At 44.1% G+C, this 27,253-nt stretch overlaps 1 protein-coding gene across 1 annotated transcript in view; it reads left to right on the top strand.

Moving 5' to 3' along the window:
• Positions 1–27,253, top strand: part of LOC137346445 (nuclear pore membrane glycoprotein 210-like) — a 163,191-nt gene that overhangs the window by 39,554 nt on the left and 96,384 nt on the right. Inside the window, exons 11-26 of the mRNA XM_068009894.1 lie at positions 647–769; positions 3,179–3,334; positions 4,261–4,361; positions 5,059–5,167; positions 5,497–5,588; positions 5,677–5,762; positions 6,128–6,326; positions 7,085–7,372; positions 7,761–7,945; positions 9,014–9,113; positions 9,384–9,669; positions 11,575–11,734; positions 13,888–14,015; positions 15,267–15,465; positions 17,408–17,479; positions 23,872–24,017. Of these exons, the coding sequence (XP_067865995.1) occupies positions 647–769; positions 3,179–3,334; positions 4,261–4,361; positions 5,059–5,167; positions 5,497–5,588; positions 5,677–5,762; positions 6,128–6,326; positions 7,085–7,372; positions 7,761–7,945; positions 9,014–9,113; positions 9,384–9,669; positions 11,575–11,734; positions 13,888–14,015; positions 15,267–15,465; positions 17,408–17,479; positions 23,872–24,017 (2,430 nt within the window). The remainder of the gene's footprint in view (positions 1–646; positions 770–3,178; positions 3,335–4,260; positions 4,362–5,058; positions 5,168–5,496; positions 5,589–5,676; positions 5,763–6,127; positions 6,327–7,084; positions 7,373–7,760; positions 7,946–9,013; positions 9,114–9,383; positions 9,670–11,574; positions 11,735–13,887; positions 14,016–15,266; positions 15,466–17,407; positions 17,480–23,871; positions 24,018–27,253) is intronic.

A 27,253-nucleotide genomic window follows, 5' to 3' on the forward strand; every position in this document is an offset into this window, starting at 1 on the left:
CTCGGGTACACATTTTGATCATTTATTCAAGCATATGCAAGGAGAGTTCATCTGGGGCAGTCCATGATAGTGCTCTAATTTTACACCACAAGGATACGAACTTATATACTGTTTTTCTCACGCAATATGGTCAAACAATGGATGATCAATCATGCACTCTATTGAATACACTGTTCTAGTCTTTATCAGTGCCCACTCCAGATGTCTCCAGCCTGAGTCCATTATCTCTTTGTTTCACATTCGTCAAACATTCCATAGTTCGCTGATTGTGAAGTCTATACAGATCCCAGCTATCAACCTTCACTCCCTAATCCTGCCTTTGCCCTAGCAGCTTGTCTGTTTCTTTCTCATCCTGACTTAATTATATTCTGTTGAGGTGCCTTTTTAATACATTGCTTAATTCTGCTTCACCCTTTCATAAGTAACAATTTTACGTATGCCAAATTGCTGTGAGTCAATTATCAGTGACAATATTAAATAGACAGCTGTTCAAAAATGATATTTCATTTGTCAAAGTAATTGCTATACATAAACACAATTGTTGATGCAAAGATCAAAATGATAGCACTTTTAGGTATCATAAGTTCAGCTGGCTTAAAAATGTGACGTGTTTTGCTTGCTTAATTTTTGTTTTATCTTGTTATAGAACCTGATTTCTCCCATTACCAACCATCAAGAAGTAATTATTTATAAACCAATAGTCCTGAGACCAAGTATACTTGTGTTCCCTTGGCATCCCAAACCCCGAAGTTATCGACATCTAATTCAGGTACAGCACTCCGAGAATGCGTGAATTGCACCTTAATTTACAGAACCTTCTATAATTTACACAAATAGACAGATGTGCAATACATCAAAAAGCATGGTGGATTGAGACGTCAATCACTATGTAACTCATTCAAAGTAGCATGGGGGAAAGAGTGAAATAATTGACAATAGATCAAAATTGATTTGCTAAACTCTATCCTAATTAAAAGGAGCCTAGTCATAAATAATTTGTATGTGGAAGTTTACAACAGAGTCCTCATGTATTTAACAAACCCAGTGACAGAAACATGAAAGGTCTATGCTTATATTATCTGGCATCACAGTGTTGATGCCAGTGACATATTCAATTTATCAATGATGGGACTCCATTATGATGTGAATTGCACCATGATTCATAGAAGCATGTGTACAGAATACAAATACAAAACAATTACTGGTATAGCTGGTGGTATCGGCCATGGATATAACTTAGTAAGCAGGTTATGTGAAGTTCTGAGGTCACTTAGCAGTGGGCTAGCTGCTTGGCTTGCCTACCTTGGGTTGTATAATAGTATAACTTCAGGCATTGGATTTGGTAGAAGCGTGTTACAGCACTTCCCATAGCACATAAATGTTTACAAGATGCATCAAAAATAGGAAGATGTAAATTACATTATAAATCAGATTTCAGTTCCGGTTCTAGCATTACTCTTCATTGGAACAGCTTCAGTTGGGAAGTTTCATGAACCTTAAAGAGAGAATTCCATGTAAAGGTATAATCACTATGTACTTACCCTTGTATTAGTTTTTTTTTGCTGTTGATTTGTTGCATTTCTGTAAGAGTGGTGTAGCTGTGCTGTATTGCAGCAAATTCAATCCAAGGTTTGGCTTATTGATTTACTGCAGCCACATTTCAGGATCTTTATTATAAATTGCCATTATCCCTGTGAGTAATTGGTAGATTTTAGCACAAGATAAATTCATTTACTACTACTTTAAAGTTACTGTTGAAGTATAGCTGGGCTACCTTTCCTGAAAGCAAGGGATGAAACCAGGACCATGGAATGGTATTGATGATTTGATGAGGTCCATGACTTAACACCTGTCCAGCCACACATCTGAAAGATGTTTGCAGACAAACATCCCGCAGGTAGTAAACACCTTTTACTAGTGAATTATAAAGTAATAAAGTAATAAACTAATAAACACTGAAGGATACTCTCAGAACTGGTGAAATGGGCAGGCACATAGCAGATTAAAATAAATGCAAAGAAGTATGAAATGATGCATTTTGGAAGGAAAAATGAGTAGAGGCAATGTAACTTAAAAGGTAGAATTTTAAAGCGTTGCAAGAACAGAAAGACCTGGGGATTTGCAAACACAATTCTTTGAAGATGGAAGGGCAAGCTGATAAAGTATATGGGATCTTTTGCTATATGCATAGACGCTTAGAGTACAAAAGTAAGAAATTTATGTTAAATCTTTATAACTCACTGGTTAGACCTCAGAGTACTTTGTCCAGTTCTGGGCACCACACTTTAGGAAGGATATCAAGGGCTTGGGGAGAATGCTGAGGAGGTTTTCCAAAATGCTACCAGGGATGAAGGAATTGTGGAAAGATTTAAGAAGCTGGGATTGTTCTCCTTAGAGAAGAGAAGGTTATGGGGGGATTTGATGAAGATTTTCAAAATTAGAAGTATTTTACTAGATTAGATAGGAAGGAACTGTTTCAACTGGCAGAAGGATCAATACCAGAGGATACAGATTTAAGTAAATTGCCGAAAGAATCCAGGGGAGAAGTTAGATTTTTATTATGGTGCAAGTTATCTGGAATGCACTGTCTGAAAGGGTGGGGGAGGCAGATTCAGCAGTAACTTTCTATAGGGAATTGGATGTATACTTGAAAAGGAGAAGTTTGCAGGGCTATCGGCATAAAGCTGGGAAGTGGAACTAATTAGAAAACTGTTTCAAGGAACCGGCAGACATGTTGGACTGAATGGGTTTCTTCTGTACCATATGATTCTATGAATTATCTTGCTTTTTCATTGTTTCTGTTCCTTTAAAAAACAGCAGAAAACTGACATTTAGTTAAAAGATTTACTTTACATCTGAGGACACACTGGATTGCTCAGAAACATACTGCTACATAAATGCTTCTGTTACATGGTTAACTTTCTGATCTATTGCTTCCAATGAGCAATCTTGATTGCCATGAATGTTTGCTGGAATTTCCATTGTGTGTGCATAGTAGGAAAATAGTTTATAACATACCAGAATTTCCACTATGCACTCCCAACAGCTGAGGTTCTTGGCAAGTGAAGCTCCCCATCTGGAGCACAAGGTTAGAAGATTATCCCTAACTTGTTTTTATTGCATGGACTGCACAAGTATGTTTTATAAAATATCTTAAACATGTGTTTGTATTCTACAGGTTAAAGGTGGAAGTGGGAACTTTACATGGTCATCAGGTAATGAAACTGTTGCTCTGGTGACAGTAAAAGGCTTGATAGCAACTGGTGATAACCGAGGCTTCAGCATTATACAGGCTAGGGATGTGGAAAATCCAATTCACTTTGGTGAAATGCAAGTAAGTTTTAAAGAATGGTTTCCTTAATCATTTAATGTTAAAGTCCAGATTTTCAATCTGTTAATTTTAAGGCTAATGTTAACCCATTTAAAATTAGTGAGATAGCACTGGTGTTAAGTAATGCCGATTCGAAGGTCTAAGATCTTGTTCTCTTTGAAGTCCACACAAAATTTTTATGTTCCACTTTCTTCTTGTCCTTCCTTAAAGGGCTTTCAACTTGCAGTTAACATGGGCACAACACTCACTCAAAGGTTTGTGCCTCATTTGAATTTGCAGGAGCTGTCTGCATGAGTCATGCTGGTAATCGGACATCTCACCTGTGGGAGGGGGTAAGGGAGATGTACTTTAGATGGGCTGGTATCCATGCTGATTGACCTGCATCTGTGAGAGGTGAGAGTCTTCATTGTGGAGATTAACTGAAGGCTGCTTGTGTAATGGAAGACATAAAATGCTGACTGAGAAAGCAGTAAGATTCTGCAGTAATGTCTCGGAGGTTATGGTGAAGGGAGTAAGGGAAGAATGTCCTATTTACATCAGATGGGAGAAAAATGTCCCACCAGGGAAAAAGGTGGTCATTTTTGGATGTTTAGCTACTCAGACCTGGAAGCAGTGCAGAAAGAATTCAGTGACCTGACCCAGGTGCTAAGGTGAGACTCTCATTCGCAGTTTTGCTGTCATTGTCAACAAAGGCCTTCATCACAACAGCAGTAAAATGGTTGACCTCCCTCACTTCACATTCCTCTCATTCTGTCATTGCGACACCCTTCAATGGGCCTCTTGCTCCCACTTCCAAATGCTTCCACTGCTCTCAATTAATGACCTTGTATGCAGTTGATGCTTCATACATCAGACGAACTATTCTACCTGTACACACAGATGTTCAGAACTCTTCCACACTCACTAATGCAATCCCTTTCCTCTTGCAGGACAAGTTACTGCACATTGTTAGAGAGAGGACCTGCACAGGAAGAGGGACTAATTTATTTCACATGCTGCCATTTGCTGAAGATATTGCTCTGGAAATCCTGTAGGAGGGACAACCACACTGTTGCAGAGGGCGAGTTCAGCTGAAACAAATTTCTCTCTTCCCTCTTTCCAGGGCCAGATGTCCTGGGTCCATTGGTAATCGAGGAGGAAGAAGAATCTGCAACTAAAGATGTACTGTCACTGTCACTCACTTCTAAATTTGCCAACAGCAGCTTAAAACGTGATCCCCCTGACCTTTAGATAGTGACTTGGAGGAGTCAGTACTGGTTGATGTACCACCCACGTATGCAAGAGGAGAGGATACAGCTCATTAGAAAGCGAGTATACATCTTTGCCCGTAGAGGACAAAGTTGATAACTTCCAGCGCACAGCTTTCAGAAGTAGTATCTGCATACCAGGAATTGTCTGGTGCAGTGAACTGCCTATTGTGGTAAAGGTGGGTGTGACTACACAACATGATGGAAAATGTGGGTTTGTAAATTGTGTATAACATTCAAGCATAACATCGAGTCACTGCAGACTTCTGTAGAGCATATGGTGATCTCTATTCAGGCTTCATTTGAGCCCCTATTCAGGGGTTTCTGGCACCAGTGGTAGCATCTGTCAGCTTCACGTAGCAAGGACACGCAGGCTGTGGGCTCCACCATTTTCTGCAGCTTTCTAAGTTTGAAGACCAGCATTGATAGGGGCTTCCAATATGTCAAAGCACTCCTACTGTCTGCTATTCCTCTAATCAGTGGGATTGCTGAGGTGGTGCCCTATGCAGGTGGTATTGGCACCATGGGAGAGGTGCAAGATGACCGCATGTCTGCTGTCCCGCTACCCCCTCATTCACTGCCAGTCCTGGTGCAAAGCCAGTTGTCCAAATTACCTCGGCAATAGCCAAAGTACTACAGTCTGCTGCCACGCCTTCTCACGCCTGCCCTCCTTAAAGTCGCTGGCTATAGCTATATGATGTTCCCTCATTGTAGGCTCAGAAACCTTCTGTATCACATTGGAGAGGTTGGGGGAGGCATCTCATAGGAGCATGAGAATAGGTAGATGAGTACTTACAGAAACACCAAATGGAGGAAGTATAGTCAATGATGTTGTAAAGATTATTCTTTTTTTGAAACTTTTCTTGTACAGAGTTTGTTTAGTAATTGATGACCACACAATGGGCTGAATTTTGTAAGGTCTCTGACGCCGAGAACGGTGGCAAAGGGAACATGAAGATTGCAACGGATGAGGCCCGACACCGGCAGGTTCGACAATCTCGGCGGCGGCAGTGAGGCCCTGTGGTGGTCCCCTTGCTGCTCGGTGACGGGACCTGCATTAAAATATGTAAATTGTACTTACCATTCATTAATATGCAGGCCGCAGCGATTCAGGCAGCAAGTTGTGATCTTCATTCGGACGTACGGCAAAACTAGTATGGGCGATGTCATACCATGCCATATAGGTGATGGTTGAACGCAGCTGAAGCACCCAATGTACATCACTGTCTGCCCTGATAGTTGCCATTGATCCATTGAAGGCACCGAGTTCACCTGCAGCATTCAGATGGGGCTGGACCATCCTGTCTCTCTCGATCCAAGTGCTGTGAGGAGCCATATCTGCCAGAGGACGAATCAACAGGCAGGTAGAGCCCACATGGAAGGGAGCAGCAGCAGCCACCATGGCGCTATCGATGCCTGTTAATACAATGGGTCTGCAGGCCCCGCATGACATATCGGCACATTGTCAGAGTGCCAGTGTCAGAGGCGGTTGCGGTTGTCCAGAGAGGCGGTGTCGCATCTCTGTGCCCTGCTAAATGATGACCTGCAGATAAGAAGTTTGCTGGACACCTTATGCCTGTGGCCCTCAAAGTCACCACAGCTTTTCCTTCTACGCCTCCGCATCATTCCAGAGAGCCACTGGCGACCTGTGTGGCGTTTCACAGTCATCAGTGCACAGCTGCATCAGAGAGGTCACAAATGGCTTGTACAGGAGGGCCGCTGGATATGTGCTTCGGGACAGACCCTGAGTCAGTCCCAAAGGGCTGTCGGATTTGGGGCCATCGCGGGAGTCCCATAGGTGCAAGGGTTCACCGACTATACACATGTGGCCATCCAGGCTCCTGTCGGACAGCCAGCTGCATTCCTGAATAGAAAGAGCTTGTACTCACTCAACCAGCAGCCAGTATGTGACCACAGGAAACATTTCATGCAAGTGTGTGCCCACTTTCCAGGCAGCTGCCATGACTCATTCATCCTGCGCTGGACCCAGGTGCCAATGCTCTTCACTGTCCCAGCTTAGATCCAGGGGTGGCTTTTTGGGGACATGGCTCCGGACATTGGTGAGAAATACCACCAGCAATACAGAGCGGAGATACAACGTCTGGCAGGGCTCAACTCGAGCTACCATCGAGCAGGCCATTGGCCTGAAGGGTAGCGCGCATTGTTGCTGTGTGATGCGCTCTGCACAAATTCGCAATACAGAGGGGGGAGGCCTTGCAGGAAAGGTGGAGACAGGAGCAGGAGACATGCTGGGACGCTAAGGTCACAGAGGAGGTGCAGCAGCATATGCGCATGGGAGGACAGAGATCATCGAGACATCGCAGGCAGGGCGAGCAAAGAGCAAGGGATGTTCGGCAACACCTTATTGCTGAGTGTTTCCATTACCCTGAGGAGCAGAATATTCTCCCCACCTCGCAGAGCACCCTGCTGCATCTGTGGCATCTGTGTCACCATTATTACTGGCAGCAGATGACTGAGCTATTGCCCATGTGACTGCACCATGCAGTGCATTCACCATGCATATTGGCATGACGATGTTTTACCAGGGCAATGATGTCATGGGAGGAGACATAGTCTGCACATGCTGGCATGCGTCATTAACACATAAAAAGGAGACACCTGTTCGCAGCTTGACGAGAAGCAGGCTGCTGATCAGGATGCCCTTTGGCTTTGGACGACTTGGGTGGTCATCCTCTGGCTGCCGAGGCCTGGAGGGCCCCGGCTGCCTGAGGCCCTCCTCAGACTTCATGGCTGCTGGAGCTGGACTCACCAGCAGAGGGGCTGAGGAGCCAGCGTCCACATTTGAATCGTCCTGAGGGGAGACCCCACATATGGACGGATGGCTCACTTTCTCCCTCACAAGGCTCTTGGGAACCTCGCTGCTCTCCTGAGAAGGACCAGGTGCAGAAACAGTGTCCAGACCCCTGGTCCCTCTGTCACCTAGCCACTGCTGCATCCAGCTCATGGCTGAGGCGATGGTTTGCAGGTCAGCACACATCTGTGGCATGTAGCTCTCCATGAGGGTCGCCATCCTGTCCATGGAGGAAGCTATGCGCTCATTTTCCCGGAACATTACAGCTCTCGTGGCCTGAATGGACTGCCCCCCCCGCCCCCATCGTCCGCTCATGGTTGCACATGGCCTTTGGCATCTCCACCAGTTGTTGCCTTGCCTCTCCCTGCAGCTCCAGCGTGCCCTGGGGCTCAGCATGGGCCCAGCCACCCACAGTCCTCCGACTCTCAGAAGCCTCAGATGGCTCGGCCTCAACCAGCTGCTCGGGCACGTGTATGGTGCTCTCACCAGCTTGTGACCCAGACTCTGGAGCTGAATACATTCTCACTGAAATGAGTGTCTCTGCGCTGGTGGCAGGTGCGGGAGTGTCATGAGACGGTGCTTCGTCTGAGTTTGTCCCCTCAGTGGCGCTGGCACTCTCCGGGGCCTCTGATGCCACTTCGGAGATAATGCAAGAGACAATGTGAAGAGCACAGTTTTAGGTTCACTGGTGTACATATCACTAACATTATGGCATTGTGTCCAGTAACGAAAAGTTTCTGGTAACAATTGTGTTTGTCAAGAGATGAATGATCACCCCGGAAGCCCAAGCTCCACTTCTGAAACTGGACGCCTTCCATGACCCCCACGTAGTTTGAGGGCTTCCTGCTCAGCCTGTGTCAGTGGTCGGATGTCATGCACCCCTCCTCCAGTCTTGGAGGATTCCCTCGCATTGTGTGCACTATTTGCCTGGAAGAGCAAGGATGCAGATGTTAAATGTTGGTATACAACTACATGACACTTTGCACAACAGGGGCACAACAACAAAAGGTGGGTGACAGTCAGTCTGTCACACAGACCCAGCCTGCCATGTAGGTGCCATGCTCTGGTGTGCAAATGAGGGATTGACTCTTTCATACATGCAGACCCCCATGTGGCATCAATCCTCCCCGCCCAGCCTCCCTGTGTTTGACACAGCAGTGGCACCCATCTACCACTCTGTAGGAAAACCCGGGTTAGATGAGGCCTAAAGAAAAGTGCCATTTACCTTTGCCAAGCGAATGAGATCGTTCATCCTCTTGTGGCACTGGAACCAGTTGCGGTGGCAACTTACCTCCTCTGCAATCTCCATCCAGGCTTGCTTGGTCAGGTGGGAGGGCCTCTTGCCATCGCTGGGGAAAAGGACCTCCCACCTTGCCTTTGCAGCCAGAGGGAGCAGGGAGGCATCGCTGAACCATGGGGCCACACTTCTTTGCTCCTCTGCCATCTCCTGTGCCTTGCTGGTGTCCTGGTTTCAGTGTCCTTCAGGAGCTCCTGTGCTGGCTTCTCAGCTTCAGCACAAAGGTTTTCAAATTGGATCTGTCTGACTGCAGGGTTCACTGCCATTTAAATATGGTGCCAGCACCTGATGAGTCATCAGCTGACTCTGTTTATGACATTGTTCAGCCTGCCGCCCGTGTTATGTGGGTGCGGGGGGCGGGCGCCGTGACCATGCTAATGAGCCACGGAGTTTTGAATCACGGCGGCTCCACGACGTGCAGCCCTTGTGAGTGGGCATTCTTTTTTTTGGTTTAACATCCAGCCCAATGTATTCTGTTTGAAAGCCCCATTCTTGAGTTGGGGTTCATTGCAGTTATAAGGGTGTTGGAAGGACTGAACTGATGTTGGGAGGGACAGTTGGTACAGGAAATAATATCTTTTCAGCCAAAGTGCTTTTGGATGAGTTGCTGTAAGGATAGGAGGGCCTTGCTCTTCCTCATCATCCTGAGTTTCTTCCTGCCACCCATGCAACTTGCCTCCACATCTTCCTTTACAGCTGGTTCAATAGCTTGGTCCTTCTGGATGGCAAAGTTGTGCAGTATAGAGGAGACATTGATGATCTTGGAGACTCTTTGGGGGCTGTATTGCAGGACATCTCCACACCTATCTTAACAGCAGAAACATTGCTTCAGGATGCCTGTAGCCTTTTCTGTCATGGCTCAAGTGGCCCTGATTGTACTTCATCGCTGTATCTGTGCGTTGCATGCGAAGAGGTGTCATTAGCCAGGTTTGAAGAGAATAACCATTGTGCCCAGCAGCCACCCTCTAACTCGATGCTCAGGGTGAAAGAGAGGAGGGATTAAAGGCTGGCACATAATGAAGGCATACTGGCAATTGCCAGGAAACCTGGCATAGACCTGCACGATGCATTGCTTGTTGTCACACGCTTATTGGGCATTTAGTAAGTGCAATCACTTCCTGCTTCTGTACACTCCAGGAAGTTTTATAAATTGTGGTATCGTTGATTGATGGAATAAAACTCTTACTCAGTTTGCTGCAAGAACGAGAAGTGTGATGAATTTTCCTAATGTTTAGTCTAGAAATCAAAAATAAAGGTGTTTTGATAAGTGAGTGAAAAGGTAGGTAGTGCACTACTATTTTGTTATCCAAAGCAACTGTATAGAGATTTTTCTGGGTTTGTGAGTTGGTGCACTAGATTATCAGATATTTGAATATTTGCCATTTTGGACATATCTGTATAGGAACCCATCTATTTCCTTTCCATTTAAACTAATACACTGGGACCCTGCTATAATGTGGACCCATCTTGCACCCCAAATTTTTCATTTAAATTTTATCATTTCGGAATGTATTTTAGAACATTGTTGAAGTATAAATGCTCCACAAATGATTTAGAACCAGCCAGTGAGATGGCAGCTCCTGACGGAAGTGCTGTTTTTCTCTATAAATACGGGTCAAACATGCACCAATACCCATATAATGACCAACGCAAAATCATGTGTACTGAATCATGAATGAGAAAATCTGACACCGTTGCCAAGAAGCTGAAAATCATTGCCCAGACCAAGGAAGGCGCTACACAAGCATCTGTTTCGCAGAGAGTGGGGATTGCTGAATCAACACTTCATTGGTGACTTAAAGATGAATGGAAGTTGAGAAGGGTTTTTAAAAAATTAATTCATGGGATGTGGGTGTCGCTGGCCAGCATTTATTGCCCATCCCTAATTGCCCTTGAGAAAGTGATGGTGAGCTGCCGCCTTGAACTGCTGCAGTCCATTTGGGGTAGGTAGACCCACAGTGCTGTTAGGAAGGAAGTTCCAGGATTTTGACCCAGCGACAGTGAAGGAACAGCGATGTAGTTCCAAGTCAGGATGGTGTGTGACTTGGAGGGGAACTTGCAGGTGGTGGTGTTCCCATGTATTTGCTGCCCTTGTCCTTCTAATTGGTAGAGGTCGCAGGTTTGGAAGGTGCTGTCTAAGGAGCCTTGGTGCATTGCTGCAGTATATCTTGTAGATGGTACAAACTGCCGCCACCGTGTGTCGGTGGTGGAGGGAGTGAATGTTTGTGGATGGGGTGCCAATCAAGCGGGCTGCTTTGTCCTGGATGGTGTCGAGTTCTTGAGTGTTGTTGGAGCTGCACCCATCCAGGCAAGTGGAGAGTATTCCATCACATTCCTGACTTGTGCCTTGTAATTGGTGGACAGGCTTTGGAGAGTCAGGAGGTGAGTTACTCACCGCAGGATTCCTGACCTGCTCTTGTAGCCACAATATTTATATGGCTACTGCAGTTCAGTTTCTGGTCAATGGTAGCCCCTAGGATGTTGATAGTGGGGGATTCGCGATGGTAATGCCATTGAATGTCAGGGGGAGATGATTAGATTCTCTCTCGTTGGAGATGGTCATTGCCCGCCACTTATCAACCCAAGCCTGGATATTGTCCAGGCCTTGCTGCATATCTACACAGACTGCTTCAGTATCTGAGGAGCTGCGAATGGTGCTGAACATTGTGCAATCATCAGCAAACATCCCCACTTCTGACCTTATGATTGAAAGAAGGTCATTGATGAAGCAGCTGAAGATGGTTGGGCCTGGGACACTACCCTGAGGAACTCCTGCAGCTCAGATGATTGACCTCCATGGAGGTAAACAAAGGTGGCCAAACACGAAGCAAGAAAGAAAGCCCGAAATGCCAACAACCCACCTCTCGTTGAAGCCGTATACACGTAGTTCACGCAGCAGAGAGCCGGGGGTGTACCAGTGTCCGGTCTTGTTATTCAAGTTCAGGCTAAGATGTTTTGCCACCAAAAGAATGAAAATACCTGCGCCCCAGTAGAGTTTGGAGCCAGCAAAGACTGGTTAGCAAGATTCAAGAACCAGCATGGCATTCGCAAGTTTCTATAAGAAGAGAACAACTGTCCATGGACGGGCCAGCGCAGTATCATTTCCTGCTGAATTCAAGACGATTTTACATGAAGGATACAGCAAAGAATAAATAGTCATCTGAAAATATGCCAAACCACGCTGCTTCCATCATCTAAACCTAAAATCACTACTCTGCCAACGATCAAGTAGTGCTAAAGAATCACAGAATTGTTACAGTGCAGAAGGAGGCCAATCGGCCCATCGTGTCCACACCGGCTCTCTGAAAGAGCAACTCCCTCAGTTCCATTCCCCTGCCTTCTCCCCATAATCCTGCACATCCTTCCTTTTCATATAATGGTCTAATTCCCTTTTGAATGCTTCTATTGAACCTGCCTCCACCACGTTCTCTGGCAGTGCATTCCAGACTTTAACCACTTGCTGTGTAAAAAAAAAAAGGTTTTCCTCCTGTCACTTTTGCTTCTGTTACCAAATACTTTAAATCTGTGCCCTCTCGTTCTCAATCCTTTCACGAGTGGGAACAGTTTTTCTCTATCTGTCCAGACCTCTCATGATTTTGAATACCTCTATCAAATCACCTCTCAGCCTTCTCTTCTCCAAGGAAAACAGTCCTAACTTCTCCAATCTGTCTTCATAACTGAAATTCCTCATCCCTGGAATCATTCTCGTGAATCTTTTCTGTACTTTCTCCAATACCCTCACATCTTTCCTCAAGTGTGGCGCCCAGAATTGGATGCATACTCCAGTTGTGGCCGAACTAGTGTCTTATACAATTCAACATGACTTCCTTGCTCTTGTACTCTATGTCCCTATTAATAAAGCCCAAATAACTGTATGCTTCATTAACCGCTCTCTCAATCTATCCTGCCACCTTCAATGACTTATGCACATATACACTTAGGTCCCTCTGCTTCTGCACCCCCTTTAGAATTGTACCCTTTATTCTATATTGTCTGACCATGTTTTTCCTAACAAAATGAATCGCTTCACATTTCTCTGCATTGAACTTCATCTGCCACCTGTGTGCCCATTCCACCAAATTGTCTATGTCCTTTTGAATTTCTATACTACCCTCCTCACAGTTCACAATGCTGCCAAGTTTCGTATCATCTGCAAACCTTGAAATTGTGCCCTGTACATCAAGGTCTCGGTCATTAATATATATCAAAGAAAACAAGGGTCCCAACAGTGACCTCGGGGAACTCCACTACAAACCTTCCTTGCGCCCGAAAAGCATCCATTAACCACTACTCTTTGTTTCCTGTCACTCAGCCAGTTTTATATCCATGTTGCTACCGTCCCTTTTATTCCATGAGCTACAGGTTTTCTCGCAAGTCTGTTGTGTGACACAGTATCGAATGTCTTTTGAAAGTCCGCGTCCACCACATCAGCAGCATTGCCCTCATCAACCCTCTCTCTCACCTCCTCAAAAAAAGTCCAGCAAGTTAGTTAAACATGTTTTTCCCTTAAGAAATCCTTGCTGACTTTCCTTAATTAACTCGCATTTGTCCACGTGACTATTGATTTAGTCCTGAATTATTTTTTCTAGAGGTTTTTCCACCACCAAAGTTAAACTGACTGGCCTGTAATTGCTGGGCTTCTCTTTACTCCCATTTTTAAACAAGGGTGTAACGTTTGCAATTCTCCAGTCCTCTGGCAACACCCCCGAGTCTAAGGAAGACTGAAAAATTAAGGCCAGTGCTTCTGCAATTTCCACCCTCACTTCCCTCCGTATCCTTGGATGCATCTCATCTGGTCCTGGTGCTTTATCCACTTTAAGTATAGACAGCCTGTCTAATACTGCCTCTATTAATTTTAAACCCCTCTAGTTTTTGATTTACCTCCGCTTTCAACATTGTCTGGGTTGCATCTTCCTTGGTAAAGACAGATGCAAAGTATTCATTTAATCCCTCAACTATGCCCTCTGTCCCCATGTGTAAATCCCCTTTCTGGTTCCGAATCAGCCCCACTCCTCCTTTTACCACCCTTTTACTATTTATATGCCTACAGAAAATTTGGGGTTTCCTTTAATTCTAGCTGCCAGTCTCTTTTCATGCTCACTCTTTGCTTCTCTTATTTGCTTTTTCACTTCCCCTTTGGACCGTCTACATTCAGCCTAGTTCTCAATCGTATTTTCTAAAGCTTGGATGACTTCATCAGTTTTCCAAGACTGGTTCCACCATGAATTTGTACCAAACAACAGAAAACAACTCAGACGGAACAAGCTACCAAAGAAGGCCACCTTGCTGCTTGACAACTGTCCTGCACACCCACCCCCAGAAAACCTGGTAACATGGTAATCGACCATATCAAAAATTCCAGAAACATGCCTTGGGTGCTACATTCGAGACAGAAACCAATAACGACAACAAAAGGATTTCAAAGGCGTCACTGAAGAAAAAATACTTGAAAGCGAGAAGTGGGTTGTGGATTTCAATGGATTCAATGCCCATGATCTAAATAACACCAGGTCTGAGCCTGGAGCCCAATTAGATACTGATGGCATCAATGCATGGCTGAATATCAATGCCTAAGAACCTACCAATGAGACAATGACAGATGATGACAAAAACCTAGAAGAATCACTAAGATGGTTGGAAGCCAACGAAATATCAACTGCTGTAAGTGTGACACAATTTGGCACGCTCACAAGAAATGCAGCGATGAAAATACAGACCCAAACTGAACAGATATAAAAATTAGAACAACAAAAAAGCAATTTTTGAATTCCAGCAAGGCTGAGACAGAGAGAGAGATTGGTTCCAGCCAGCACAGTTGAACCCTACGGAGACAAGTTGGAAGCTAGCTGAGGGGATCACACAGGTTAATCCTGAAACAATAGACTTTTACAACCTGAACTCTGAGCTCCTCTTACCCTGCACTTTTCTATTTATCTTCTCTTGAGAGTGCATGTGAGAGTGAATGCATGCGTGACTAATGTTGCAAACATTTTCAGGGAATAATGAGTTCTGTTTAATAAATATTTAATCTGTCGTTTTAAGCCTACAAGAAAACCTGTCACTCTATGTTTATTTGATAAATAAAACAAAAACACTTGCTGTGAACAGTTGGGGAGTGAACAGTGGAAGCTAGCTATGCCATCACCCACCTGGCCTTACCAATTTCAGAACATCCTACATCTAGCAGAGGCAAGGAGTAAATGTGAACAGCTAAAAATTACAGCTTTCTTCAACACGCGTCCATCCAATCAATAATGACTGTGATTATTCAATAGTCCGATTGTACATGTATATTCACATTTCTGTTACCAGAAGAAATGAAATTTAATTTATTTGAATTGATTGTCTTCATTTGTTTGTTTCATTATTCTAGTTACTGGACTGGTGCTTTGTAATGCGGTCATGCTTATGCTGCAGCCTTAAGGTGTGGACTGCGTTATTGCGGGGTCCCAGTGTAGTGTGCCTGGGCACAGACTCCGGAAAGTCTTGCCGTATGAGTTATATGAATGAATTAACCTGAAGTAATATTTACTCTAGTTTATGTTATAGATTTAAATCAGTGTTTTATATGATCCTTAGGTCAATGTGCTGAGGCCAGTCAGTATAGAGTTTGTCCAATCCCGAGTAGAGATTGAGGTTGGTCAGACCCTTGACCTACCTATCATGGTTTATGGACTCTTGGATACAGATGCCATGGAAACAGTTCCAGTGAATGACTGCAGATTAATGAACTTGGCAGTGGAGATGGACAAGCAGGGGGTATTCAGAGTCATTCAAGGTAATATAGAAAAGCAGGATATTTTGCATCTATTAGTATTACTTAAACAGTTAAACAGTAAACAATTATCCAAGGCTCTGCTAATTGCATGGTGCCTCATTGGTGGCAGATGCAGGTTTGAAAGTCCTGGCATTTTGCCGTACATGATTATTTTTAGGGGGGGCGGTTGCAGAATGAGACTTGGCTACAGTCATGTGTGAGTCTAAATATCATGGAATATTTAGTTACATTTAGTTCCATAATGAATTTCATGTCTTCAGGTGAGGTTCCGCACAGAGAACACATTTTTCCCACATTAAATGGGCAAGTGAGAAGAGCTGAACCAGTCTGTGTAAAACAGACTACTTAAAGGTAGACTGTTAGTTGAATTCCTATTAAAATTGCTTTTTTGTATGTTCTAAAATACATTTGGCTATATCCCTTTGGTTTTTCTGGATAGTCTTCCATTTTTGTACTTTTTGGATTTTCTTTATTCTATACTTTGCTTTATTATTCTTTGCTGCTGTTACTATTTAAATAGCACTATACAGTGAATGGTCAATAAGGTTCTGTCCCGCTACAGTCCACCTGCTTTAATGGGTGCTTGGAGCTCAGGGTCATTGCCCGAAAAGTGGACTGCAACACCGCACCAAACAACATGAAAAAAGGGAAGAAGGTACCAGCCCTTCGCTTTGCAAACTGGAACGTCAGAACCATGTGTCCTGGCCTGTCGGAAGACCTGACACAAATCAACGATTCTCGGAAGACCGCCATCATGAACAACGAGCTCAGCAGACTCAATGTAGACATTGCAGCACTTCAGGAGACACGCCTCCCAGCGAGTGGATCTCGAGCAGAGCAAGACTACACCTTCTTCTGGCAGAGCAGGGATCCTGAAGAACCAAGACAGCATGGAGTGGGCTTCGTCATCAGAAACTCCTTGCTCAGCATGATAGAGCCTCCCTCAAATGGCTCGGAACGCATACTGTCCATCCGACTGCTCACCACCTCTGGTCCAGTACACCTACTCAGCATCTATGCTCCAACACTCTGCTCCCCACCTGAATGTAAAGACCAGTTCGACAAGGAACTCCATAATATCATTAGTAGCATCCCCAACACCGAACACCTGTTCCTGCTGGGGGACTTTAATGCCAGGGTTGGGGCCGACCATGACTCATGGCCCTCCTGCCTTGGGCGCTATGGCGTTGGAAGGATGAATGAGAATGGGCAGAGACTGCTTGAGTTGTGTACCTATCATTTGCAGCAGACAGAGCTCAGAACAACAGGCTTTCTAGGGCGGCACAGTGGCGCAGCCTCACAGCTCCAGCGACCTGGGTTCAATTCTGGGTACTGCCTGTGTGGAGTTTGCAAGTTCTCCCTGTGTCTGCGTGGGTTTCCTCCGGGTGCTCCGGTTTCCTCCCACATGCCAAAGACTTGCAGGTTGATAGGTAAATTGGCCATTAGCAATTGTCCCTAGTATAGGTAGGTGGTAGGGAAATATAGGGACAGGTGTGTATGTGGTAGGAATATGGGATTAGTGTAGGATTAGTATAACTGGATGGTTGATGGTCGGCACAGACTCAGTGGGCCGAAGGGCCTGTTTCAGTGCTGTATCTCAAAACTAAATATAACCTCTGCATCACCAACTCGTTCTTTCACACTAAACCCTGTCACCAGGTGTCATGGAGGCACCCAAGATCGTGTCGTTGGCACCAGCTAGACCTCATCGTCACAAGGTGAGCCTCCTTAAACAGTGTTCAAATCACACGCAGCTTCCACAGTGCGGACTGTGACACCGACCACTCCCTGGTGTGCAGCAAGGTTAGACTCAGACCAATGAAGTTGCATAATTCCAAGCAGAAGGGCCACCCGCGCATCAACACGAGCAGAATTTCTCATCCACAGCTGTTATAAAAATTTCTAAATTCACTTGTATCAACCCTTCAAAGCCCTCCCACAGGGGATGCTGAGACCAAGTGGGCCCACATCAGAGACGCCATCTATGAGTCAGCTTTGATCACCTACGGCAACCGTGCGAAGAGGAATGCAGACTGGTTTCAATCTCATACTGAAGAGCTGGAACCTGTCATAGCCACTAAGCGCATTGCACTGTTGAACTACAAGAAAGCCCCCAGCAAGTTAACATCCGTAGCATTTAAAGCAGCCAGAAGCACTGCACAAAGAACAGCCAGAAGCTGCACAAATGACTACTGGCAACACCTATGCAGTCATATTCAGCTGGCCTCAAACACCGGAATCATCAGAGGAATGTATGATGGCATTAAGAGAGCTTTTGGGCCAACCATCAAGAAGATCGCTCCCCCCTCAAATCTAAATCAGGGGACATAATCACTGACCAATGCAAGCAAATGGACCGCTGGGTTGAGCACTCCCTAGAACTTTACTCCAGGGAGAATGTTGTCACTGAGACTGCCCTCAATGCAGCCCAGCCTCTACCAGTCATGGATGAGCTGGACATACAGCCAACAAAATCGGAACACAGTGATGCCATTGATTCTCTAGCCAGCGGAAAAGCCCCTGGGAAGGACAGCATTACCCCTGAAATAATCAAGAGTGCCAAGCCTGCTATACTCTCAGCACTACATGAACTGCTTTGCCTGTGCTGGGACGAGGGAGCAGTACCTCAGGACATGCGCGATGCCAATATCATCATCCTCTATAAAAACAAAGGTGACCGCGGTGACTGCAACAACTACCGTGGAATCTCCCTGCTCAGCATAGTGGGGAAAGTCTTTGCTCGAGTCGCTTTAAACAGGCTCCAGAAGCTGGCCGAGCGCGTCTACCCTGAGGCACAGTGTGGCTTTCGTGCAGAGAGATCGACCGTTGACATGCTGTTCTCCCTTCGTCAGATACAGGAGAAATGCCGCGATCAACAGATGCCCCTCTACATTGCTTTCATTGATCTCACCAAAGCCTTCGACCACGTCAGCAGACGTGGTCTCTTCAGACTACTAGAAAAGATTGGATGTCCACCAAAGCTACTCAGTATCATCACCTCATTCCATGACCATATGAAAGGCACAATTCAACATAGCGGCACCTCATCAGGCCCCTTTCCTATCCTGAGTGGCGTGAAACAGGGCTGTGTTCTCGCACCCACGCCTTTTGGGATTTTTTTCTCCCTGCTGCTCTCACATGCGTTCAAGTCTTCAGAAGAAGGAATTTTCCTCCACACAAGATCAGGGGGCAGGTTGTTCAACCTTGCCCATCTAACAGCGAAGTCCAAAGTACGGAAAGTCCTCATCAGGGAACTCCTCTTTGCTGACGATGCTGCTTTAACATCTCACACTGAAGAGTGTCTGCAGAGTCTCATCGACAGGTTTGCGGCTGCCTGCAACGAATTTGGCCTAACCATCAGCCTCAAGAAAACGAACATCATGGGGCAGGATGTCAGAAATGCTCCATCCATCAATATTGGCGACCACGCTCTGGAAGTGGTTCAAGAGTTCACCCACCTAGGCTCAACTATCACCAGTAACCTGTCTCTAGATGCAGAAATCAACAAGCGCATGGGAAAGGCTTCCACTGCTATGTCCAGACTGGCCAAGAGAGTGTGGGAAAATGGCGCACTGACACTGAACATAAAAGTCCGAGTGTATCAAGCCTGTGTCCTCAGTACCTTGCTCTATGGCAGCGAGGCCTGGACAACGTATGTCAGCCAAGAGCGACGTCTCAATTCATTCCATCTTCGCTGCCTCCAGAGAATACTTGGCATCAGGTGGCAGGACCGTATCTCCAACACAGACGTCCTTGAGGCGGCCAACATCCCCAGCTTATACACACTACTGAGTCAGCGGTGCTCGAGATGGCTTGGCCATGTGAGCCGCATGGAAGATGGCAGGATCCCCAAAGACACATTGTACAGCGAGCTCGTCACTGGTATCAAACCCACTGGCCGTCCATGTCTCCGCTTTAAAGACGTCTGCAAACACGACATGAAGTCCCGTGACATTGATCACAAGTCGTGGGAGTCAGTTGCCAGCGTTCGCCAGAGCTGGCGGGCAGCCATAAAGGCGGGGCTAAAGTGTGGCAAGTCGAAGAGACTTAGCAGTTGGCCGGAAAAAAGACAGAAGCGCAAGGGGAGAGCCAACTGTGTAACAGCCCCGACAAATAAATTTTTCTGCAGCACCTGTGGAAGAGCCTGTCACTCTAGAATTGGCCTTTATAGCCACTCCAGGCGATGCTCCACACAGCACTGACCACCTCCAGGCGCTTACCCATTGTCTCTCGAGATAAGGAGGCCAAAGTAGAAGAAGTGAATGTTTCTCAGAATGCTCAACAGTTTAGATGATTAACATAAATTCATGAAGGGTCAAATATTGCAGATGCACTGACCCTTGAGGCCCTATGTCTACACCCATCACAATCCTGGCACTTCTGTTTGTAGGTCTGTCGGTATAATGTTTAAAAATTTATTTCATGGGATGTGGGCGTCGCTGGCCAGGCCAGCATTTATTTCCCATTCGAGAAAGTGGTGGTGAGCTGCCTTCTTGAACTTCTGCAGTCCATGTGGGGTAGGTGGACCCACAGTGCTATTAGGAAGGAAGTTTCAGGATTTTGACCCAGCGACAGTGAAGGAACGGCGATATAGTTCCAAGCCAGGATGGTGTGTGACTTGGAGGGGAATTTGCTGGTGGTGGTGTTCCCACGCATCTGTTGTCCTTGTCCTTGTAAGTGGCAGAGGTCGTGAGTTTGGAAGGTGCTGCCTATGGAGCCTTGGTGTGTTGCTGCTGTGCATCTTATAGATGGTACACACTGCTGCCACTGTGCTTCGGTGGTGGAGGGAGTGAATGTTTGTGGATGGGGTGCCAATCAAGTGGGCTGCTTTGTCCTGGATGGTGTCGAGCTTCTTTAGTGTTGTTGGAGCTGCACCCATCCAGGCAAGTGGAGAGTATTCCATCACACTCCTAACTTTTGTCTTGTAGATGGTGGACAGGCTTTGGGGAGTCAGGAGGTGAGTTACTCGCCGTAGGATTCTTAGCCTCTGACCTGCTCTTGTAGCCACGGTATTTATATGGGTACTCCAGTTCAGTTTCTGGTCAGTGGTAACCCCCAGGATGTTGATAGTGGGGGATTCAGCGATCGTAATGCCGTTGAATGTCAAGGGGAGACAGTTAGATTCTCTCTTGTTGGAGATGGTCATTACCTGGCACTTGTGTGGCGCGAATGTTACTTGCCACTTATCAGCCCAACCTGGATATTGTCCAGGTCTTGCTGCATTTCTACACAGACTGCTTCAGTATCTGCGGAATCACGAATGTTGCTGAACATTGCACAATCACCAACGAACATCCCCAACTTGTGACCTTCTGATTGAAGGAAGGTCATTCATGAAGCAGCTGAAGCTGGTTGGGCCTCGGACACTAACCTGAGGAACTCCTCAGTAATGTCCTGGAGCTGAGATGATTAACTTCCAACAACCACAACCTTCTTCCTTTGTGCTCCAACCAGCGGAGAGTTTCCACCCCGATTCCCATTGACTCCAGTTTTGCTAGGGCTCCTTGATGCCATACTTGGTCAAATTCGGTCTTGATGTCAAGGGCAGTCACACTCACCTCACCTCAAGTTCAGCTCTTTTGTCCTTGTTAGAACCAATGTTGTAATGAGGTCAGGAGCTGAGTGGCCCTGGTGGAACCCAAACTCAGTGAGCAGGTTATTGCTAAGCAAGTGCTGCTTGATAGCACTGTAGACGATACCTGCTATCTCTTTACTGATGATTGAAAGTAGACTGATGGGACGATAATTGGCTGGGTTGGATTCGTCCTGTTTTTTGGGTACAGGATATACCTGGGCAATTTTTCACATTGCCGGGTAAATGCCCATGTTGTAGCTGTACTGGAACAGCTTGGCTAGGGGCATGACGAGTTCTGGAGCACAGACCTTCAGAACTATTACCGGAATATTGTCAGGGCCCATAGCCTTTGCAGCATCCAGTGCCTTCAGTCGTTTCTTGATCACATGCGGAGTGAATTGAATTGGCTGAAGACTGGCATCTGTGATGCTGGAGACTTCAGGAGGAGGCTGAGATGGATCATCAACTCAGCACTTCTGGATGAAGATTGTTGCAGATGCTTCAGCCTTATTTTTTGCACTGATGTGCTGGGCTCCCCCATGATTGAGGTTGTGGATATTTGTGGAGCCACCTCCTCCAGTTAGTTGTTTAATTGTCCACCACCATTCACAACTGGATGTGGCAGGACTGCAGAGCTTAGATTTGATCTGTTGGTTATGGGATCTCTTAGCTCTGTCTATCACTTGCTGCTTACGCAGTTTGGCATGCAAGTAGTCCTGGGTTGTAGCTTCACCAAGTTGACACCTCATTTTGAGGTATGCTTGGTGCTGCTCCTGGCATGCTCTCCTGCACTCTTCATTGAACCAGGGTTGGTCTACCAGCTTGATGGTAATGGTAGAGTGGGGGATATGCCGGGCCGTGAGGTTACAGACTATAAATATAGGAATTATGTTAGCTATACACCAATCCTCTGGCACTTAACTTTTTTCAAACAAATTATTAAATATGTGTAGTAATGCCGTTGCTATCTCTTCCCTAGATTCTTTTAAAAAGCATGATGGAATCCATCCAAACCAGGGGCATTATCCTCTTTGAGTTTAGCTAGATTATTCAGTACATCCCTTTTTTATTTTAAATGCACTTACGTCATTAATCAGCTTAATGCCATGTCTACCTGTACTATCTCCCTGATGAATATTTTTTGTAGCATAACTTCCACCCTTTGAATTTCAGCCCCCTTGAGATACCTGTCCACTGTTTTTAATAATTTCTGCACATGGACCACCATAAACATTCACTTCCTCCACCACCAACGCACAGTGGCAGCAGTGTGTACCATCTACAAAATGCACTGCAGCAATTCGCCGAGCCTCTTTCTAAAGCACCTTACAAACCCGTGACCCTACCACCTGGAAGGACAAGGGCAACAGGTGCATGGGAACACCATCACTGCATGTTCCCCTCCAAGCCACACACCTTCCTAACATAGAACTATATTGTCGTTTCTTCACTATTGTTGGGTCAAAATCCTGGAACTCCTCCCCTAACAGCACTCTGTGCCTATATGTACTCTCGGGCAATTAGGGGTGTTCAACAAATGCTGGCCTTGCCAGCGATGCTCACATCCCTTGAACTAATTTTTAAAAAAATCTTTCTACTCGCCCACAGCTCCCAGCTTCTCACTGTTTCAAAAATATCTATCTATCTTGGGTCCAGGGTTGATGACTGCACACTTCCCTACATTGAAGTCTGTCTGCCACAGTTTTGCCCACTCAGTTAATCTCGCAGTTACCCTTTTGCAACTTACTGCTCCCATTTATATTACTGTGCCACATAACTTAGTATTGTCAACAAACTTGGATACATAGCTGTCTATTTCTTCCTCTAAGTCATTTATAAATATACTGAGAAAATGAGGTCTCAGTACAGAACCCTGAGGGACAACAGGAGCCATATCCTGGCATTTTTAGTGCATATCCATGTAGACTACGCTCTGTCTCCCAACCAATTCCCAAACCATTTCCAATGGTTGCCTCCAATTCCATGCGCTTCTATTTTTCCCAAGTTTCTTGTGTGGAACCTTATTGAATGCCTTCTGGTAGTGCATATAAATAAATGCATTAACAGTCCCATATGTACCACAATGACCTCCTCAAAAAATTCTTCCAGGATAGTTACACAATTTAGCCATTAAAAATGGAAGCAGGCTAATTTTTTTTAAAAGGGTCTACGGTTTACCAAGGAAAGTCTGTTGTAACAATGACAGTTTTTTAAAAATAGGTTAATTATGGGCTTTGTTAGTGCCTGTGCTGTTGTTTATCAGCTACGTAACCTTCAAGGACCTGCTAATAATTTCTATGGTGCTGTGAAGAATTTACACAAGTGCGTTAATGCATCTTTACACACAATCAAGTTTTAGGTCAACTATAAAGAATATTGAAACCAAAAAATACTGAAGGCAGTTAAACAGTGTTTTCATGCCATAATGAGCAAGCATTGATACCAGAATATTTTGATACTATTTAAGAATCTGCATCAATATTCGGTTTTTAAAAGGCTCGAGAACAAGACACAAAATTATGCATAAAACATAACTGGTTTACATATAAACTGGAAAAAGCATTATCCATTCAGACCATATGACTCTAATGACCATGATTACACTAATTAATATTTCACGGATTACACTAATTAATATTTCACAAGACTCAAGAATCTGAAGTTGAATAGATAAAAAAAAACAAGTAAATACACACAGCCAAGTACAATACTTTACTGCATAATATTTAATATTGTACAGTATTCGCATAATTGTACACTTGCTTGGTCATACCTTTAGTAAATCAAAGTCTTAACACGAATTGACAACTTTGTCAATTATTTTCTACCAGGAAGATTAGAGCCGGATGTTGCACACTGTACTGGGATATACGTTCAAGCAGAGACACCAGGGCATACGCTACTAACGGCTGGTGCTGGATTTCTGGAGGTCCATTTTAGCAGCAGTGTCACCATTGCTTCTTACCATCGATTGAGAGTAAGCATCTATGACACAACTATGATGGAATTTATCACCAAACCATAATATTGCATTCAACATTGATATTATTATATCAAAGCAAAGTTTAATTGGGTACACTGGCTTTATATGGTTGTCTTTTAAGATGATAGTTAGCTGGTGCTAGTACATATTTCATTTGTCATTTCCTACATACTCTGGATAGGTTGCCTGTCCAGCCAGAATAAGTCCTTTCTCATCAAGCATCTTTCAAACAGAACCACTTGATCGTTCCCATTTTATATTATGTGAAAATATTTGATTTAAGTTGTTTTTCTCCTATGCCATTTACTGTATGTATGTGCTGTACCATGGAAGAATGTATAGCATTTGTTTTTGCTCCTTATACGTAAATTTCTCATTTTTCTCAACACCCCACAGATTCCAAAAAGCTAGTTTTTTCGATTTTAAATTCTGCATTTAATGTAGAAGTTTGTTCTCCATATTGTTACGACTGAGGCGGGAGGAGTCCACTGTTAATTCAGTCCCACTTCTCCACAGGTTACAGCATATATTTAAATTTTTCCACTTACTCGTCAATCAGATACTCTATTTGTCCCCAGAATAATGCACACCAACCAGGTTTCTTTAATAAACAACAAAAAAATTATCCATTTATTATAAACCAATGTTATTATTAACCAATAACAAAGTAAAACATGCACGAATTGAAATATTAAAGGCCCTTATTTTTTATCCTAGCCCTCTCACACTCACATATACAACTGGTTAACAGGAAAAGAAAGGGATTTTTGTTCCAGCTGTTACAAAGAAATGGACTAAAAAAGACACACTAAAGAGAAGAAATGGAAGTCCTCTTTTTTGGCGAGTTGTCCCAAAGGCGAATAGGTGATTGCCACTAGGAATCTTTCTAGGCAATGTTGATTAACAGTTTGGGTAGACTTTCAAGAAATGCAGCTCCAGAAGGCTTCACATAGGTCTTACATCAGGTGTACAGCAACAAAAGTTTCATTTCTCACACATTTGATGCAAGGTTTCTGCAACCATTCAGGATTTCTTCAAAATACAGGAGACAGCAGTACAACTTGGTGCTGAATTTGCTTTTCAAGAGCAGGGATTCTTCAAAGATGCAGGGAGTCTTCAAAGAGAGAGAGATATCAGTGGCTGGATCTTCTGTCCTCCTAGCAGGTCAATCAGCAAACTCCAACTGCCTGTTTCTATCCAAACCAGCTGGCGTTTTTAGCAGTTCAAAATTAAACAAAAAACTTTGCAGAGGCAAGTCCTATGACAATCATAAATCCTGACTTGTCAAAAGACGAATAGCTCTCAAGTCAAACCCCCTGCTGGGTTCTTTACAAACATCTGCTTTCCAGTAAACACTTGTTTACTGGTTAACCTTCTGTTGACATTCCTTTTTTTAAAAAAACACACCCAAAGTTTAGCTTCAAGATTCCAGCATCCATGAGATCCTTTTCAGTTTTTTAAAATATAGAATTTCCATTTTTAACAAAAATGGAAACCTTTGAAACAATATCACTGACCTTCACCTTGAACATGATTCCATGTTTTGAGTTCTCTTGATAGATTGTGAGAAGAAATATAAAAGATTTCAGCTTATGTCAATCTGGATTCAGCCAGTGGTGGCTGGAATTCAAGCAAAGAACTCATTGCAGAAAGCCAAGAAAATCAATTTAGTTGAATTCTGGGGCCAGAAATTCTTCTTCTACTAAAAATAATGGGTATGTTCCTGTTTTGCTTTACAGTTAATGATCCATAAAAATAATTGCAGCTTTGAAATGTCTGGGAGTGTGCAGTTTTAGTACTAGCGCATTGTTAATTACAATAAAAAAGAAATTCTCCAGTTTACATCTTGGGAGCAATTTCTTCCCCTTTATCCTTGTCAGATTTACCAAAATAAGAACATTCACATTGAGGATCCATGTTTAAGTTATGCTTTTTTTGTCAAGCTGAAGAAAGGCTGGTTAGCCAAGGGCAGCTTTCCAAACTCAGCTTTGTGCTGTAGAAATGGACTGGCGTCTCACTGCTCAGTACAGAGTTACAAGGATAAAAGCTTCTAGAGCTTTAAATAGAGTGTGGCATGCTGGCTCCTTTTGACATATCTGATCTGCTGTATCCTCAGTCTGCTCCAAGAACACACAAACATTGAATCCGTTATAAATGGTCATTCACCTTGCCACATTCCCAAACAAGAGTCCATTGGGAAAATATTCTTAGCTGCAGCGTTTCTTGTTTACAACGTGATGGATATCAACAAAAGTAATTTTTTTGCTGGTGACACCAATCTCTACAGAGAGGTTACATCCCTATCTGAAGGACACATTTAAACCAAATTCCTGCATGTAGATGTAGACAGAATTGGACAGGGAGTTGACAAACTATAGTTGATTTTTCCAAATCATTGCAAGCATCATGATGGCTTGCATGCAACAGGCATAAATTGTAAAATCATGGGACCAGTGCCCACAGCTTCTGTCTGTTGACATTTCATGCAGTGCAAAGTGAGAGGACTAATAAAACTGACCTAATATGTTATCCTTAGTCCTAAGAAAACAAATTAATAATTTTGACTGGAAGGCTGAAGTCCAGTTCTTTTAAACAGTTATTATTTCTTTCACATGCCTGTAAGTGGAAAATCCCAACCATGAAAAGTATCTGGAAAATTCTATGATTCTTTAAATCTATCATTCAGCATTGTCTCGCACACCTTTTGCTTCTGTTTAAGCCCTGTCGATACCATAGATTGCAAGAACTAAATTGGAAGACAATGGCACTCTTAGCTCTTCTGAGTCAGTGGTCCAGACAAGAATTAACACTGAAATGCAGATAAAGACCCCAGAAAGCTAATGATACAATCAAATATGCATTTTTGGGATCAGAGCATGGGAATATGATGAATGAAGAAAGGTAAATTAACGTGAGTGTAAAAAATTACCATTTTAAAACCTCACTCCACATTCAGTATTTCCTGTTCTGTGCTTTTGAAGATTGTTTTGTAGAGTACTTGACTGTATGTATTTATTTGAATTTTTTTTATATCTGTTTAACTTCATATTCTCGAGTCTTGTGAAATATTAATTAGTGTAATCATGGTCATTAGTGTCATATGGTCTGAATGGATAATTTTTTTCCAGTTTATTTGTAAACCACTAATGTTTTGTACATTTTGTGTCTTGTTCTCGAGCCTTTTAAAAACCTAATATTGGTGCAGGTTTTTAAACCCAAAATGTTTTTTT

Source organism: Heterodontus francisci, chromosome 30 (assembly GCF_036365525.1).
Source record: "Heterodontus francisci isolate sHetFra1 chromosome 30, sHetFra1.hap1, whole genome shotgun sequence".
In the NCBI taxonomy this organism is placed as follows: domain Eukaryota; kingdom Metazoa; phylum Chordata; class Chondrichthyes; order Heterodontiformes; family Heterodontidae; genus Heterodontus; species Heterodontus francisci.